Source organism: Dromaius novaehollandiae, chromosome 19 (genome assembly GCF_036370855.1).
Source record: "Dromaius novaehollandiae isolate bDroNov1 chromosome 19, bDroNov1.hap1, whole genome shotgun sequence".
Classification (NCBI taxonomy): domain Eukaryota; kingdom Metazoa; phylum Chordata; class Aves; order Casuariiformes; family Dromaiidae; genus Dromaius; species Dromaius novaehollandiae.
Genome location: NC_088116.1, coordinates 3,837,647 through 3,857,048, shown reverse-complemented (window position 1 = coordinate 3,857,048; position 19,402 = coordinate 3,837,647). Strand labels below are relative to the sequence as shown.

At 36.1% G+C, this 19,402-nt stretch overlaps 1 protein-coding gene across 3 annotated transcripts in view; it reads left to right on the top strand.

Moving 5' to 3' along the window:
* The window catches only part of BRIP1 (BRCA1 interacting helicase 1), a 142,108-nt gene that overhangs the window by 59,755 nt on the left and 62,951 nt on the right, over positions 1-19,402 (top strand). For 2 of the 3 annotated variants that reach the window (XM_064523138.1, XM_026114808.2), the window contains 4 exons: positions 9,027-9,139; positions 11,594-11,676; positions 13,088-13,414; positions 14,241-16,193. In XM_064523138.1, the coding sequence (XP_064379208.1) occupies positions 9,027-9,139; positions 11,594-11,676; positions 13,088-13,414; positions 14,241-15,136 (1,419 nt within the window). In that variant the 3' untranslated portion in view covers positions 15,137-16,193. Of the gene's footprint in view, positions 1-9,026; positions 9,140-11,593; positions 11,677-13,087; positions 13,415-14,240; positions 16,194-17,436; positions 17,511-18,252; positions 18,332-19,402 lie in introns of those variants that run through there. The other variant, XM_064523139.1, reaches the window with a different exon arrangement.

The following is a 19,402-nucleotide window of genomic DNA, read 5'->3' as shown; positions in this document are numbered from 1 at the left end:
ATATAAAGCAGGGAGCAGAAAAACCTCTATGGAACATTCAACAGAAAGCCAGACATCATGGCGTATTATGTAATGTATGTTCCTTAGAAGGAAGTACTGAAGCAGGTAAATGTGTGTATATGTACACATATACACGCACTTCTTTCTTCCATGCCTCACTTCCCATTCAATTTTAATTTGTATTTTAGTTAAAGTAGCTTTTTAAAACACAGACGTTGAAGGTCTACAGAAATATGTGTACAGCATTGGAGTGTACAATATTATATAGCAAATGAAGATTTAAGTGTTAAATAACAATTAGTGGGACAATATACTTCTAAATTTTGTCAAAGAGCATGTTTTCCCATTATTCAGTTGGCCGTATGCTTGTCTTGCAGCAGTACACTGCAACTGATTTCAGTCGGTTGTGATACTTTCTTCTAACAGAAATTGTGTTACAATTTTTTTTTTAATTAAAAAAAGTGGATAGCAGAGGCTTCATTTGGGAGAGAATCTGTAAAATCCTAAGGAATACAACATTCCTGTAGCTGAGAGAGGTAACATTTAAGTTCAGCTTATCAAATAAGGCTAGCGGGTGGCATTTCTGTTTTCCTGGTGCAAGGCTAATGTCAGTATGTTGGCACAGATTACAGAAGTCATCCCTGAATATATCCAGAAGTTAAGCCTTTGGATAAATAATACAGCAAATCAAAACTTTTCCTTTACCTTTAATAGTTTACTTTGGAATTTTTTATGGATCAGAAAAGTGATTTTCTTGTGTTTATCTTGTCCTTAGCAAGTAGTGTTGACCTTTAAGTTTTAACTTCACTGTCAAAGTATGTTGAAAGCTTTAAAAGTGAAGCTATCACCTTGGGGATTTGTAAGGATGACTGACACTTACGACTTCACCTTAGACGCAGTGGCACTGAGCGTATGCAGCAGCGTTGTACCTCAAGGGAAGCTGTTTGATTTTTTTCACTTCTGCTTCACTGGAGATGGATTGAATTTTCTCTTCAGAGGAGAGTTTTGGTTGCATTAGATTTTAATCAAGTCACTTGTTCACAGTCCCTCAAAGCCTACAAGACTGAGATGAGTAGATGGGCCTGGGGTGAATGTGCTACATGATTTGTCAAATCGTAAAACTTCAAGATCTCCGAGATGCCACATGGTGTAGCTGACAATACTGAAAGTGTTCAGTGGTTACAACATTATATAAGCTTCCCTTCTCTTTAACACTGGGATCAAGAGTGAGAATACTTGGGAAGCATTTAGTCATAAGATACATTGCGAATTCAAAATAAGGGAAATATGGCTTTGCGTAAGATAGTACCACTGCTTCTCTGCCACTGAAGATAGCATTGGCCAGGTAGACTCTAACAGATGGTAGTTTGCTGTTGAGTTTTTGGATTTCTTTTTTTAGTGATACCTCGTATTGAAGTTCTTGGGTAATGGGGAAACAAGCTATCACAGAGTTTTCCTGTATATATTTTCTTTCCATATAAAGTTTTGCCTAGTTTTGATTATATCTTCATTAAGGCCACACGCGTTGCGCTGTGCAGACCCTGTGGAAGCCAGGGCCTCGGCATTTTCAGGTGCACTGTTTGGGTGCAACAGTCTGCAAGATAGCTGGAGTGCGATACAGCTCTGCAGAGATGGTAACTTTCCTTATGTTATTTTATATTGTCAGAGGAAGGCACGTTTTCAGGTGTTCATCAGAATTTGCTGGCTGAGGAGGTCAGCTGAGTTATTTTGAAGTTTACGTGGCTTCGATGTGCAAAACTATCAATTTTAATCGATAACCTCTGTAAGTGGCAGCCAGCGCAGGGCGATAGGTACAGGGTTTAGCCTCTGATTCCTCTGGTGAAGAGGCTGGTGTTGGACAGATTTCTCTGTGTAAAAAAGCATCCCGTAGCTAACGGAGCAATGCGGAGTATTCATCATGCCACTAGTTGATAAAGTTGTTTTATTTAGAGTATACAGTATTACTGTGTTCACAGGTTGTTGGATTTTTTTTAACAGTATTTGTGTTTGAAAACAAAATAGAATGATATATTTTTGTGCCTGATGACCATTTTTAGCTAGGCAGGATGATTAGAATGGCTATAATAAATCCTTGTCATATACAGAATCTAGTTTGATAAATTATAGGTGATAAGCATTTACATATTTCATATTGTTTTATATGTATTAATACTGCTTTCACTTGGGATGCCTGAAGCATTTGAAGGTAATGTCCTGCTGTAATACCTTAATCCTGTGGGCTAATAAATTGAGACATTATGTTTTTAGATATGGCTTTTAGTAGGTCTGTTGAGGAGCTGAGGATGTTTGAAGCATATTCTGTGACTCACCCAGGTCTTTACACATACATTGTTTAGTCTTAAATCTCACAGATGTTGTTACTGCTTTTGAAGTGAGGACAAAAAAGTTAAATGCTGCGCTATGTAATGCTACTTCCATTTAAGGATTTTCAGATGTAAAACAAAAATGGGTTTTCATGTCTTTTACTTTCCCGCACTTGCAGACTTTTATGATTACTTGGCATTCATCAGGAGGAAAGTAGATGGCAAGTATGTTCTGGGAGAAGTCTAGCTATTGCTATTTCAGGTGGAAGAGAGACTCTAACTGGACACATGAGATTTTTAAGAAGGTAGATTTGTTTAAAACCATTTTTATGTCTTTTTGGGGGGGGGGGGGGGATGGAAGAGGGGAATGAGAGGACCCGCCTGGGTTTTGTTTGTTTGTTTTTGGGAGGTGAGGAATTATTAGATGTTAAACACAAACTCTGTGTTTCAAAGTATGCTGGATAATATGAGCAATGGTCTTTATTTTCATGTCTATTTTTCCTCTCCTACAGCCAGAGAAACAAGTCAGTGGAATGCTAGAAAACACCTATATATTTTCTGATTTTTATTTCTTTGGAGGATAGAGGCAGGGGAGTGCTGGGGTGAGCGTTGCATACTCATGTGTGCATGTACTGATACACTTCCAAGCTAAGTTGCCTTTTTCCTATCAGCAGTCATCAGTTTGCTCTTTCTTTAACTTTGGCTGTCACAACACAGCTAAGTGCTGATGTAACGAAAAATGCAGGTTTAATTGAGCGCTCCGTTTAAGTGCTCACAGTGGTGCCACTGTAGTCACGAGCTCCTGTCTTCAGACTTCTGGGTAATCTGCTTTGCAGTCCCACAGGTTACAAACGGGAGGTCGTTTTTAATCTACCAGGGAAAACAGGGGACAATTGAAGTTGTTTGTGAAGTGATGTCTTGTCAAAGAGCAAGCCTGGCTTGTTAACTATTAGCAACCATGGGGGTTTTTTTAATCTGTTTTTAAAAAGGAAACTATAGTACTGTAATTGGTTAAACAAAATACTCCCTCTGACAGTCTTGAATCTTTGCCAGATGAACTAAATTCGGTCACAGTCATTTTGCTGATTTACGTTGCACAAAATACAAAATATTGTGCTGTAGTTTAGCCCGTTTAGCTTTTGGAATTCATATTGTGATACTAGCACTGAAAAACACGTTTACTGTATTCTGATTATGAAAGGTAAATGCCCCAAATGTACCTTCTCCAGTCTGGTTTGGTTTTGCTGTAAACTCTTTAGGATTAAGGTTTGGTTGGAGATGAAATGATTCTGAATTGAGTGTGTGCCGGACCATCTGTTTATTTTTACTGAAGCAAAGTTTGTAAAATTGTTCTAATCAGTAGTTTAGCAATTTAGCTTTTGTTCCAGGTCCATTAAACTCTTTCTCCTTAAAAGCCCTTCACAAGTAAACACACTTCAAAGGTGTGATGTTGTACAATTATTTAGTTGAAGATATTAGAATATACTCAAATTTCATTTCAGATTTGCTTATCATCTTGGTTGTCATTACAGCTGCCAAACAAGGAGAAGCTTTGTGTTTTAGAACTGAAAGAATTCAATTTAAAGGATAAAATGTTGCTTTAATTTTATTGTCCAAGCATTGATTTTTTTGTAGAAACTATTAGGTCATAATAGCTTGCCATTTGTATACCTTTCTTACTGCTAAATACCACCATGTTTTTGTTAAATTTGAATAAAAGTGGTTCAGCTGATGTGTTGCTAAAAAGGGATGTTGCAGGCTTCTGTATTTAACTTTGCAGGTTATCTTGGGGTTTAAAAACAAGACCTCTCCTGGTCTTCTGAGCTTCATGTTATTAGCTGGCTGGTAAAATGACAGTTTTACACCATGATTACCATGGACTATGGATACTTACTTTATGCATCACTTGAATCCTGAATACGTCTGGGTTTCTTCAGATGGAGCGCTCTTACCACAGCTAACCTTTATTTCCTGTGATTTATCAACACTTCAAAAATCCGATTTAATAAATACCTCTTGAACAACGACAGCAACTTGTTTTGCTAACTTTAATTGGGGAAAAAAAATCCAAAATACATTTGAATTGTAGTATAAGCCTGCTCAACATATTTTTCCAAGTCATAAAAAGAAAATTTTCTTCATGGCATTTATTTTTTTGTTGGTATTTCTTAGTTAATATTCCATAGTGAAAGATGTCGAACTAATTAAGCATTAAAAGAACGAGCGGTTAGCAGGTATAATGTTGTTAGACTTCGGTTAATGTGAATGTGACCATGACCTCCCAGATAGATCAAAGACTAATCTGTCTGACAGCTACAAGATGGCAGAGCTTGCCACAGGCCTTCTGCTGCTGCTTGCTGGAGCTATTTGTCTGTAAAGCATGCCTGATAGCTAAGAGTATATTTTTAAGGATGAACAGGTAAAAGTAAAAGGCTGTCTTTTGACATTTTAACTAATCCCTTCTAGCCTGTGGTTTACTGCACATTTAGGATATTTGCTAGCAGGAGAGACTGGCTTTTTCACATATGCAACATGTCATTTTGAATTGGGCGTTGATTTGATGCTTGATAATGTAAGAGTTATACAATGAAATAGATTCTGATTGCATTAAAATGACATGCCCTGGCCTTTTACCTTTAGTAGACTTATAATGAAAACTGAACTCTCAGCAATGTAAGTTGTCATCTCATGCTGAGACGTGATCGTTAGAGTGAGAAAACGTAATGTTTGTTTTCTCTTATCCCATTTTTTAAAATTAAGATAGGAAAGCCATGTTACATGTTTAAGCCAAGATAATACTGTTTTTTCCTAATTTCAAAAATGAGAAAGTCATCATTAATGTGCTGTGCAAGCAGTATATGTTTGCATAACGCTACGATGTATTAGAGGACCGTGGAAGCAGTGTATTCTATTCACAGGGTAATACAGCTCGGCGTAGATGGTCTGACAGTTTTACTTCAGTGTTTCTATGCCCATAATTCTCAGTGTCATAATTTTATCAGTGCAAAGCACATGGCTAGTTATTCTAATACATTCTTTGAGCAGTCTGTTGTAGGAGTAAGAAACTGTGGTAAAGACACGTGTTACAGTTGGCCAAAATCTTGCTGATAACAGAATTGCTTCTGGAGAGGAAATTGTTAGAAAACTTACCAGGACTAGAAGACAGAGGCAAAATATTTACAGGGATATATTGTGATAGGTTGTGTTTTAAAGACTTTAATAAAATCTTCCACCTTTTACCTCATTTTAAATACTGAGTAATACCCTTAGTTTCTCTAAGTAGTATTTGCATTTTTGGAAATGCACAGATATATGTAGGTTCCTTTTTAAAAAATGGTATTAATGCTCGTGAGCTGTTCAGAAGAAATCAGCGTCTGTTTTGAAAATTGCAGAGAAAACCTCAAGTGCCAATCAATAAATTCTGAGTGACTGGAACAAATATTAAATCTGTGAAATCAAACCGAATTTACTTTCTGGCTGTAAAGATTGAATTTGTAAATTTGACAGGCTATTTAAAGGGCATAAGTACATAAAATAAAATTTCTTATCCGAATTCAACTTGAAAGTTACCTGTCAGAAGAGGTTAGAAGTCTGCTGTTTTCTCTCCTGAAGCGTGTCCTTTCAGTTGTCAGTTTAGAAAGGTTAATACTGTACAAAAGAGCAATGGAAAGACCCTTTCTGGTGTAGCTTTATGTTTGTTTATTTTGAAAAAAAAAAAAGTTCAATCCCCCATCCCCAATTATCATCAATTCTGAGGATACATATTAGAACCATGTATAATGTCCAAATAAGAAGCCCAGGCTCAGATTCATATCAGGCATTTTATGGATAATTATCCATTTGATTAGAAAGGGGAGGCAGAATTTCTTCTGCAGTTGGTATCAGGTCTGCCTTTGGAGTGGCCAGAAGAGAGCTTTTTTAAGAGAGGAGCAGGCTTTCCTCCTTGCTCTAGCCCACAGGTTGCAAACCCGGCCGCCTTCTTTGCTTGGCAGCATGCTAGACTTGCTTCAGCAGCCTACAAGTTGATTTTTTTTTTTAATTGCTTTGAATTCAGTTTCTTACACCGATGGTTTTTATTCTGTTTTTTTCCCCTGTTCTGGCTAATACTTTGAAAGCATTTCCTCCTCTGGTGTGCTCAGCCCCAAAATACTGCATCTTATGTTGAAAGGTAGTGACAAGGAAACGCTCTGCAAGTAAAATAATACTGCTTTGATCATAAACAGACTGCAAAATGCACCGTAAGTCTGGAGAGATTGTTGCAGCTTAATCCATTTCTTTGGCCGCTCCAGTTTTGGGTCGAAGTCAGATTTCTGGAGATGTTGCAGCTACAGAGGTTCTTCCTCCACACTTCTGCCACGTGTGGAAAGATCGAGTCTATATGTTAAACTCGAGTGTATGGCTGCCTCCTCTTAACTGTGAGGAATACGAATGTTTCTGCCAGGTATTAATGTTCACCCCGACGAGCCCGTTGGAATCCCTTCGTCAGGGGTCAGAACACCCCGTTGCCGGCCGCGGTCGTGGTGTTGTGTAACGAGGCAGGAGCCCTTCCGGCACTCGCCTCCTGGTTAATGTTTGAAATGTGGCTTCTTGCAACCCGTATTCAGGGGAGTTTTGTTTTGTCAGCTGCAGAAAAATAAGTTATGAAGCCTATCTCTTCTACAGATTACAGTATTTCCTTGCCAGCACAAAAGAAGAGGAGTTCACAACTTGACCAAAGAAGTCGGAGTGCTTTTCGTACCTTATTCCCTTTACTTTGACCTGTTTTGTTGCTACTCATGAACTTGAACCTTGCAATTCAGGGGATCAGTTTGGGGCAGATGTTTGCAACCTGCAGTAGAAATTGTTGGTTGTTTTTTTGGTGGATGGGAAGGAGGCTGGAAGAAAGTTTTTCTCTGCAGCGAGACAGTTGAAGAAGCATTGCTTTTTTTGTCCTCCTTTATCTGGAATTGTCCCAATGTTTAGTCAATGAAATGTTTGTTTCCAGACCCCGGAAGGCCATTCCAAACTAGAAATTACCCTTGGGGCTGCTGCCTTTCGTTACTTTGGAAAGGCCGTTCTGTCTCTTAAATACTTCCTTAGCTTCTGTAGAAGAAGGGGTTATATCTGCTTAACCCTCACTTGACAGAAGTATGGTCTGGTCCCAGCAAGAGTGAGACTCAGCCTATGTGATAAAGGAAAGGATAAAGTTCTACACTGTATCATTTATTTCCAAATGAGCAAATAAAGCATCTAATTAGTTCATTTCCTTGCTTCTGTTCTTTTTGCCTGTGTGAACCAGAAAATCACAGTATTGGCCATATTAATGGTTATCCCTCTCTCACTAGCATAGAGATTGGGAAAAGTGTGGTGGTTGTGTTATTAAGTATAAATTATTTGAGGAAATTGCATGTTATGAATAACTTGAGAAGGGTGAAAGGTATAACTGGTCAGTATGTAAAATATAAAGTTGGAACACTGAAGCTTTTGGATATTTTATGGTTAGAAAGCAGTGAAAGAACTGAGTTTTACATATTATCATTCTTACTAAAGTACATCTAATTTCTATTTCTACCAGTAGTACAGTTAAATGTTTATGTATTACAGGTGCAATCTTTCCTTGAAAAAATAGTGTTGTGAAATCTATACAGCATGTTTTCAAATTCCTGTTGCTTCATGGCAGACCTGTTGATAGACACATGATTTCTACTTCTATTGCATTTGGTGCGTTTAAACTGCAATCATGAGTCAAATGAATATTTTAACTTTGCAGCTTGGAACATTTTTATGTTGTTTTACTTGATGCCATTCATTTGTAATGGATAAATTATGGTAGTATTTCTAATCCTCTTGGAGGTTATGTAGTGTACCTGCCATACCTCTCATATTGCATCACACTGCCATCTGATAAAATAGATATTGGTAAGCCAGTGTGATAAACCCCATGTCTAAAATGTCATTGTTTTGCATGTTTAAGAAGTGGTAATCCTCCCTATTATTTTATTTTCAGGGTTATTTTGTAAATCTGAGGTGGGAGGTTAGGTGTGATCTGTGCTATAATCTTTTTTGTCTGTGCACTGGTTCGAATTGGGCATGTGAAAAATTTAGCAAATACAGAGAAAGTTAACACTGCTACATTAGAGCAAAATGCCTGGTGAGGATGCAGTTGTGCTGATAGCAGAGAATTTTGTCAGCTTGCTTTGTATTGCTCAGAGAATCATGGCCCTGTGCTGGCAGAAGAACTTCCGTCACTCACATTGAGTCTGCAGTAGGGGTTTTGCTGGTGAATGCGTGATGCCGTGCTATAGAGGCAGTGGCTCTGTGGCATAAAAACAGATGTAGTGTTAAATGTTTTTAAAAGGTTTTCGTGACTTACGGTTCTTATGTAGGTGACGCTGACTCCAGGTCTAAGCTCTGCTCTTCGTTTTAGTCTAGAGGTAGAGCTTAATTTAATCCTGACGAAGGCCATTATGCTGAACTGATAAACCATAATATAATATGAACACATAATGCTTCAGTTGGGTAATCATTTCTACTTACAATCTGGACAGTGCTTGGAAGAAGACTTTCTCTGGAAGTGATGATGTTTTAACTTGTTGTTTTAGCTAACAAGCTCCCTTATTGTCTTTTCATATTTACTATTTAATGTTTGCTTGTTCCCCCCCCCCCAGAATATTTCCTTTGTAAAATTCTTGTTATAAACAATATTTTGTGATTTCTTTTTAGGTTGAATTAAAGAGGAAATACAATGACCAGCACAAAAATAAGAGAGGCCTTTTACCAGGGAGTCAGTGGTATGAAATTCAAGCTTATAGAGCTCTCAACCAGGCCCTGGGAAGGTGAGATAAACTGAACATAATTAAAAATATATGTAATATATGTATTTATAGAACTTCTTGTTTGCTGCACCTTAGTGATTATTTCCTCACTGTTAACACAAAGGCGATAAATCAGACAGAAAAATCATATTACTGAAATGAGGTCTTCAGCTGTTCTGCACTGGCAGCTGTCTGGTTTTCAGTCTGTTGTGCATTTTAGTGTTCAGTGTTTTCATTTTACATTCAAAATCCATGTTAGTTGCAGGCTTTTTGACTGTTAGTTCAGATATACAGCTACAAAAGCATTTGCAGAGAGAAATGATGCTTCAGCTGATAAATCAAATGAAAATTATTGGGTCTTTTCAAAGGTACTAATTATACTCTTGGCATGCTCAGAGCAACCATTGTTGGCTGTTTAGCCTACAAGTATTTTTGAAATGGAGGAATAGCTTTTTTATTTTCTGAGCTTTTCAAAAGATCAGTTTAATTATGCTCATAGATCACTTGCCAAATTTAGAAGTAGGGGGATAGCTTACTTTCTCAAATGAAAAAATTCCCCAAAATTTTATTAACAAGATAGAATTAATTCGTCCTTCTTCATCATAATTTATAATATACATATATAGATACATACTATCTAGGATCTATAGATAGATGCTATTTATCATAGCTAGAAATATATCTCTATCAACAGAAGTACAGACACAGATTTATAGATAAAAAGAGAGACCTCAACTGGAAGACATGTGCAATTTGAATTATACCTAATAAAAATGTGATGACATAAGTGAAGGTTAGAAAGGAACTTGAGAGAATATCTGAAGCTGTAAAATCTCATTGTTAATTCATGTTGTTACAGGTCTGATTTCTTAGTTCTGTCTTTGGAGAGTAAAAGCATTGGTTAAAATTTATTATTTAAGAAAAAGCTAGAGCAGCAGTGGAATGCTAATAGTAAGAAGAAAAATCTGAAATTTTATCCCTGAGAAATGAGATTTAACTCAAATCCAGTTTTAGTGAAAGTTGTGAATCATATAGTTGATCATTTGAATGAAGGCATGCTAATCTGAACTCGGGGAGAGGAGAGACTTCTGTTCCGACAGAAATGCAAAAGGTTTACTCTGCTATAAAACGAGAAAGTTTTTGTGTATCATATTGTTAGTCTAAGTCTTACTAAACTGATACTTCAAGAACGATGGCAGTACATGATGGTGTGTTTATAGAAACAGAACAGTTTACTAAGTTGGTTTACCTCAGAACACAGCTTACTCTGACAGCTAAGTAGTTGCGGGAGATAGAGGAGCTTGCTGCCGCAGCGGTGCCTGCCGGGACAGAAGTGAGCGGAAGCATGCTAGTCTGCAGTCTGGCACTTTTCTCTTAATTCAGTGCTGTTACAGTATATGAAGTAGCATAAGTCCATGAAATGAAATAACAGCCTTTGGGAATATAACAGATGGTGTGTATGGCCAGGTGACAGCGGTGCTATGAATTCCTTGCAATGCTGCTTTTTCTAAAAGTGCAGGATACGTCTCCAGTGGGCATAATTCATTTAAACTATGGGTTAAATGAACACTTTTTAAAGCAATGGAAAAATGAAAAGTTGAAAGAAATCTCTTTTTCTTAAAGTTGTCTTGGTAGCTTTTCTTACTGTGGAGATAATTCAGATATAAACAACATACTGGAAAGCCAGCCATACCGCTGCCATTTTAAGCCCCGGATCTGATACGCTTGTGTTTTATGTACGTTAAGTATTTAAGGTATTTACCTTTTTCCGAAGTTGTCCTCTTGGTGGGCATACAATGGGGATAATAATCCTAAAGTATTATTTACCGATTTTTTTGCCATATTTTGTTTACATTATTACTGTTCTTTGGGAATTTTTTCCTGGGTTGCAGTACAGACATTCAAATGCTATTAAAAATATTAATGTATATATAGTGACTCTTGGATTATTATTGTAGGCCTCTGACAACTGAATTACAAATTGAACTGTACCACCTATAGCTTGTATGTGTATACAGATATAACTTCATTATTAAAGAGAAAGTGAAGAATAATATTCTGTTTAAAAACAAAAAAGTGCATAGTTATTTTAAAAAGCTGCTTGCAGTCGCATCAGAGTGCTTTCTCTTTTGTTTTATGCTTTTATATGTTTTCTTTTCAGTATTTAAGTTTAGAGTGGAAAACTAACACATATGGTGTGATTTTCAGCTGAATATTTGTGGGATTTTTAATTCATCTGCTTTTACCATAGTCAATTTAGGAACTGAATGAAAGTTAAGCCTCTGTGCTGAACTCTCCTAGTGGAGTTTTTGCATCCATAACAAACATTTTTGCTGCAAGTCGGTAGGACAGCACTTCCTGCATATTTTTGCACCTTCTGTCTGGCTCTTTGCAACCCCTCTTGTCTGATCCCCACAGGTTTTGGTTATATGCACACTAAATTTATATATACTCTTTTTTCTTGCACACTTATAGGTGTATAAGACACAGGAATGATTGGGGTGCTCTTATTTTAGTTGATGACCGCTTTCGGAATAACCCTAATAAATACATAACTGGTAAGATGTAAAAATGTTTCTGGGAAAGTTTCTAACATTGACACGTACTGAAAAATCAAGACTACAAAAATACGATTTTGTGTGTGTGTGTGTGTGTGTGTGTGTGTATGTATATATATACATGTATATATGTATGTGTCTGTGTATATATGTGTATATATATAGCTACTACATTTTTATTTTGACATTGGGTAAGTCTTTAGTGGATGTAGTGTTTTGGCTGCCATTCTTTCTGCCCATAGTGAACTTTAGTGATCAGGGTTGATTTAGATAGGAACAGGTAAAGGCTGGGTCATTCCTGTTAATGGCATCACTGAATGTTTTCTTAATATGCAGAAAGTAGGTTCTGTTCGTAGTTTTATTGCAGGCTAGAAATGAATGCAGCTAGAATAAAAAAGGACTTGTACAATATCTTAAAAATCTTTAGGAATGCATTAGGTATCTTTGTTCCTGCCACATTTATAAGAGATGATGTAAAACAGATAATGTTGCTGTCTAGTCAGCAGGTGGAGCTCAGCAGCTGTGGTATAAGCCAAGCCATTTTCTGACATGTCTGTTTTCACTAAGAGTGCATTTAAATTATCTAAAGAAACAGAAGTTAAACATATTAGTAATATGTATAATCTGTATGTTCAAAATTTGGTGAGGATAGTATTTTCTAAAAAATAAAAACTTCACAGAAGAATCCATTTCCTTTCTGTTGGGGGTTTTAAAAAAGCAGTTTAAAAAAAGATATTTAGATGGATTTTAAAACCTCGATTTTTAAAATCAAGAAAATTAATTATGAATTCAATCTTCAGTGTTCCAGTTCCAAACAGCTATTGTGCTTAAGACTTCTTTAATCTGAGAATTTTTAAAAAATGATTTACTGTATAGAATGAGTATATTGCATTATATTTTTGCTATACGGCTGTTGTGATTCTTTCTGGATATGAGTTACTGCTACTTCATATTAAATGAAGTCGTAAGAGCTTTATTTTATTTAAATTCTAATTTTTATCAGACTGTTGATATGATAATAAATTGCTACACTCTATGTAAGTTGATTTTTAATAGTTCATGATAACAAGCAAAATGAACACCTGGATGTAAAAGGACTGTAGTGATGTTTTGCAATGTAGCAGTTTAAACTTCAAAACAGCCTAAGTGAAAATGGTAAAGATGGCAGTCAATCTTTTTCTTTCAATAAAAAAGAGCAATATTATTAGTACCATTCACTAAATCATGTTCCCAGCTCTAGAAACAGAGACACACATAATTTTACTTTCATGAACAACTTCTTGAAATCTGTTTGAGTTTGTGTGTACTAAACATATGTGGAAGTGTTGCTGTTTTAGGATACTGTTTACTAAATATGAAATACCTCATACACATGGTGTAGTTTTGTGGTAATGCTCCTCCTTTTTCTTAGGATTATCTAAGTGGATTCGGCAACAAATCAAGCACCATGATAATTTTGGGAGTGCACTTGAGTCCTTGGATGCATTTGCTAGAAAAAACCAGAAAGGCATTGGTGGTTCGTCACAGTGCAACAGTGAATTTCTCCATGTACCTTCAAGTTCAAAAGACCTGTCACCAGCTTCTTCACTGGAGGCTACTATTCATCTATCACCAGACGTTCCTGCTGAAAGTGAAGAGCAAAATTTGGTCCCAGAAATTAATATTTTTACAACCATCACCTCAATTAATCCTGCAACGTCAAGTCAGCCAAGTACTGTCATGGCAACAATGAAACAAAGTATGTTCATTTCATGTGAAAAAAGCTTTATTAACAATTTTAAATATGAAAAATGCATCTTTTTTGGAAAAAAATTATTCTTTTAATTAATGAAGTGCTATGCAGCAAAATGATAATTATTCACAAATGTATATAAACTGTGTTCAACAGACTATAAAATTAATTGTCATTTTATCTGGTTGTCTTAAAACAATTTTGATAATGTTTGAGTTTATAATAGAATCAGAAATGTTTAACTTACATTGCTTTTGTCAGTGGAAAATATGAAGACAAAGTGTGTTTGAAACACATGAATATTAGCATTATCACAACAAAAAAGCTGAACTCCTACAATAGATCATTGTTTAAATTTTATTTAACTTAACGGTATAAAGTCTAAACATATGCTTTGGTTCTAGCTACATCTGATGTTTAGAGATTGCTAGGGAGGCATCATTTGTATAATCTCTTCCTCTAATAGCTTTACTTAGCAAAGTAATTATCCATCCATTCCTAAATATTAGGAAAACCTTATCATTTCATTTCAGATAAGAAAGACATAAATAAATTAAGAACACAAAGAATGAAAAATACTGATTTTTATATCCAGTCATATGTGTATGCTTTAACTTTTTACATGTGCCAGTTAATCTATTGATTTCGTTAAGACAATTCATGTGCAAAGATAGTTGTAACATCTGGGCTTTTGTTTGTATTGGATCTTAATGAGTATTATAAAATAACTGTAAACCTAATAAAACAGTGGTAGTTTTGATGTGCTAAACATGTTGTAAATCAGTGGGGGGAAAGCATATACAATTAATTAATGTTTTGTGATTTTTCGCAGGTGGCCAGAAAGTTGATGTAGAGGGTCATTCTCACCATGCAACACAAAGAGAAAAACATATGGACTCCACACCGAAAATCCTTGCCACTGAAACAGAGAGAGAAAAAAAGAACAGTTGGACTAATTCTGATTTTATGAAAGAGTATTTCTGCATTAAACCATTGACTTCAACACCTTTGTCTGTAGCTGAGAACTGCACGTCCATAGCTAAAGGCAAACACAAGAAGAATGTGAATAAGGCTAGTGAACTTATTGATAGTGTAAATCAATGCCAGTCATCATTCATTACAGAACATAAACCAAGTGTACCAGCATCATGTTTGGAAACAACTAATTTTTCACTTAAAAATACTGGGGCTGCAGTTGCTGAAGAGGAGGACCTTGGTGAGCCGCAGCTTCATGATGGTGAAGTTGAGCCCTGTTGTAGTGAATTCCTTTCAAAAGGAGAGAAATCTGAACTTGTAAGGTTAAATGTATCTGCGGAAGCCGAGGATGAGGATGAGAGTATCTACTTTACACCAGAACTCTATGATGATGTAGAACCAGAGGAACAGAAAATCAGTCTGCTAGTTCCTGCCAGTAATACAGCTGAGAATTGGATTGAATATGGAAAAGGCACAGCTGCTGAAGATTTTTTTGAAACCAGCACCTCAAAAACCCTAAGTGTTATTAAAGAAACAATTAACGATGATGACATAAACACAAGTTTACATGGAATAAGGCAAAATGATGAGAGTAAGAATAGTGCAGTTAATAAGGTTGTAGACATGACTAGTGGAATAGAAGCAGAGCAGATAGAATCTCAAGAAGTGGACACCAAAAAACGGAAAATCAGTCTTTCCAGATCACGAAATAAAGGTGTGTCGTCTTTCCTATTGACCAATACTAGCACATAGTGTCAGGTTTGATGAGACGTATAGGGGAAAAACCTTTATGACATAGCCTCACTATTGAGCAGTCAGGAATTTCTAGCTTTCATTTAATATATGCGATCAGACTTGATTTTTCATTTTACTTTTTTTGTTTTTCAGTATGCAAGTTATGCACCATGCAGTTTTCTGTAGATACAATTAAGATTATTCATCGTAAATGTGCTGCTGAAGGCCAGCTATGATGTGTGCAAATTCTAGCTGGAAGCCCGTATACGTTTTAATTGTAATTATAGGGTGAGGAGATTGGTCTGTTGCAGACTGAATTAGTTTGCTGTTAAAGGCAATCAAACAATTGGATTTTTCTCAGAAAGCAAAACACCCATTTAATGAAATTACAGTTATCTACATTCGTTAGGACTTTTTTTTTGTTAATTATGCAGAATAGCATCTTTGTAGATCAAGTGATGTGATAGATTGAGTCTAGATTCTGAAATAGGCCAGCTGTGCTCTTCAGTGCTCTGTGTCCCTCAAATTCCTTTTGTCAAAATGACCCTATCAGAAGTTGTGTAATGCTATTTGGGCATTTCAATATTTGATGATAATTAGCGTTCCTATTGAGTGTTCTTTCTTTGTTTTCTATAAAAGTTGAAGTTTCTTTAAAATTTCCTTTTGAGGGTCTTATTTTCTTTTGTAAGTATGTTTATACATAATGGACTTCAAAAAAGTACACCAAGGCAGCTTTAAAGTATTTTAAAGATTTTTTTGATTTATTGCAATCAAAGCATAAGCCAAGATTTTGCTGCAATAAAACATGCTATGCCTGATTTTCAAGAAAAGACTGTTTATTTCCGTCATATATATTAGTATTAAGATGCTGGATTTTTACAGTCTAAGACTGGTTTATAGATATTTATGTATTTCGAATGAGAGCTGAGATGACATTGTAAACTGGTCATTTTCCATATAAATTAGTTTAAGTAATTCCCTGATGTCCGCTTCTATGGAACTGTGAATGCGTTCATATCAAGTTGATTTAAATTGTATCCTTTCTTTGCACAATAAATACAGCTGTATAAAATTAGATACTGTGTTCGCAAGAATGGCAAGAATTCTGTTGAATTTCCTTAACAAGTATTATCTCGCAGTACTTCGGATCCTAAGACGCTTGGTTAAACTCTTTTGTTTTATTGGTGCCACACATGGATTACGTTCCTTGGTTTAGGTTTCACAGAATCGTCTTCCTCAGGTGCTGACGGTTTTGCACCAGCTCTGCCTGTGCATCTGGCTGATGGGACAGAAACAAGCTCTTGTACTGGAAGCAACTTAAACATATGACACATCTAAGAATAAACAGCCTTAATTTAGATTTAAGTAAATGATTGAGTATTGGGACTTTGTAGGCCAGGCAGGTGTGTGTGTGCTGGGGGCAGCTGCGCTCCCACGAGTTCACCGGCTTGATTCTCACGGCTCTCTAAAAGATTGTTTTTCTTAAAAGCTACATGATATTCTGTAGCAAATCATTTTTGTGTTTATATCTAAATAGGTAGCAGAAATTGCTTAAGCTTAGCTGTGTGGCTTGTCTGCTCATCTCGTAGAATATCATCTCCATCTTTCAGAAGCTTTGTGCATCCTTCTCTAAATCCCTAACATTAAGAGCAGGTCTTCCTTTCCCTGTCAGCAGCAGATTGTGCCTCTGTTGAGTCAATGTCTTGTCTTGTATTGCGTCTTACCTTGATTAGAAACTCTTTAAGGCATGGGCCTTCTTCACATCAAGTATTTTACATTAATTTACAATGTCTCTATTTTATACAAAATTATTCCTTAGCCATTATTCTGTTTTATAATTGTATGTATTGATATCTCACCATTCTCTGTATTAGATACTATATTTTTCTTGAAGAGTCTCCAACCATAGGTTCACCAAACTCAAATTCTGACCGTAGCTGAGTTGCTTGGGAATGCTGATGGATAATAATCCTTTGTAGTACTGCTGGCTTGGGGGGGGGGTTCTTTCGGTGTAAAAGCTGTAAATTCAATCTTCGTTTGTCTTTTTAACTGTATCTAACTGTATCTATGGTATATAATGTCAGTGATAATATTTATTTCTTTAGTTAGTATATTTGTGGTGATTTAGTATATTAAATACCCAGCTGCCCAGGCTGCAAATGGAAGTGAAGCAAAATCAGTTTACCTTTTTTCGTAGAATTATTCATTTGGAGGTCCTAAATCTATAAAAGCTAAATTATTGAAAATTGCTCTCTTACTATGATGTAATAACTATATATGATCTCTAAAATAATCATCAAATCTTGAATTTATTAAAGGACTGAAAGTTCAGAGACAGTGCAGACGAAGAAAAGCTACTGTTAGGGAAAGTGGCTACACCTGTGAAAGAAAGGTACCACCTAGATAAAGTTCTTTAAGTTGCTAGTGTGATGTTTGTTATGGTACGAGAGAAAAGTATGGCGTTTTTATATAATCTTTCAAATGAAACATACAGATGAAATAGTGCAATGTGTTCATGGTTCTTTATGGCTTGCTCTAGATTCCTTGCAATTTACACACTCAGCAAATACCTTTGTTTCTCATCTGAAACAAAAAGACTGAGTGTTTGCAAGTCCTGTCAATATAGATAGAAGTTGAGAATATTCAACAGGCTACCGAATCCAGTTTATGACTTGTTATAGATGTAATTCTTATTTCAGTGTTAGCAGAACTTCCAATTTCTGATCAATTTGTAATTTTTAGAGCAGAATTTCCAAAGCCCAAGATCATGATTGCACTGAAACTCAGTAGGAGTTGGGCACCTAACTTCCTAGGTTCCTTTGCAAAATTCCAAACTAAATCTTTCGTAGCCTGAAACCTTATTGACTCTCTAAAACATCTCATATTTATATCAAAATATTTCTGTGTAAGTTGGTTAAATGTTTTTAGTGTGATGCATATTTTAATTACTAGCTAATATAAATGATAAACATCAATTCAAACAGGTTTCTTTCAGTATTACAAGTAGAGTATTTGTCTGAAGCAGTTGTGTTATATTTCTCAGTTTGTTTATATTTAAATGCTTTAATATACAGAGTGGCATAGCTAATATATACAAAACAGTATTTATATTAACGTGTACGTTGGCTTGTTAGAAAGGAACGCATCGCCAGCCTTGCAAGAAAGGACTTTATTGTATTGTCTGTGGAGCTGAAATACTACCAAAAGCAGAGGGTAAGATCTGTGTAACTGATCGTTTCTGTTTTATGCTCAGAATAACAGAATTTGTTGTGCACCTTTTTACAGCTTTTTACAGCTTTGCATACTGCAGGCATATTTTAGAATAATCAGTTAATTTGTCCATTGGGTATGGTAACTAAATGAATGAGTTGTGAGAAATATGCTTGAGACTTGCAGTAAATCTGTTTGGGGGGCGAGGGGGAGTTGTCACAATAAAGCAGCCTTTCCTACGTGGGATCTCAGTGGAAGTAACTTTGCATTCATGTAGTCTCTTTCTGCTGTATTTCTGTTGCTTGATTCACTCATCTTGATATACTGACCTATAACAACATAACAGGAATCTGAATGGTATTTGAGAGTTAAGTGAAGGCAACCAGCGGCGGCATCGTCAAGGCTAAAAGAGATTAGTGGGAGGTGGTAAGATTGTGGCCCGCTCATGGGGGCTATGTTCCTTCAGAGGAATTTGCTACCAGGTGCTGTGAGAAGTCTGGTAATATCTTGGCAGAATCTAATCTATCTATGAATCTAATACATGCATTAATGAAAATGTCAAAAGTTTTATGTGCTCTTCTGAAAAGCCATATCATCATATTGTTATTCTTCTATATGTAACCTCCCTTGCGTTAATTTAGTTTGCTCTTTTTAGTCCTCAGTTGATACATTATATGAAACAGATCAAATGTTCTCAGAAATTGACTCTCGTGTTTTTGTGAGGCACTTTAATTTGGGAAAGTCTAAAAGCTGATAATGGTAAGAATAACTGCCACTTCTTTAAAAGGCACCGTTATCTTCAGGCTACTGGGCTGTGCGTGGTAGTGGCCCAATTACAGGCTGTTCTCATGAGATATGTGCAGAAACAATTAGCTATAGATGATTAATACACTTAATGCATAAAAACATTGTCCTCTGGAGGAATTTAGGAATCTGCTTGCTAAGGTTGTTCTGGTGAAGATTTAACTGGTTCCAGGTTTTACAAAGCTGGAGATAAGAAAACTCCTCTGTATGTGTCTCCAAATGCATCTCAGGATCTAGACTGAAAGCCAGAATGCCAAGGTTTTTAGGATA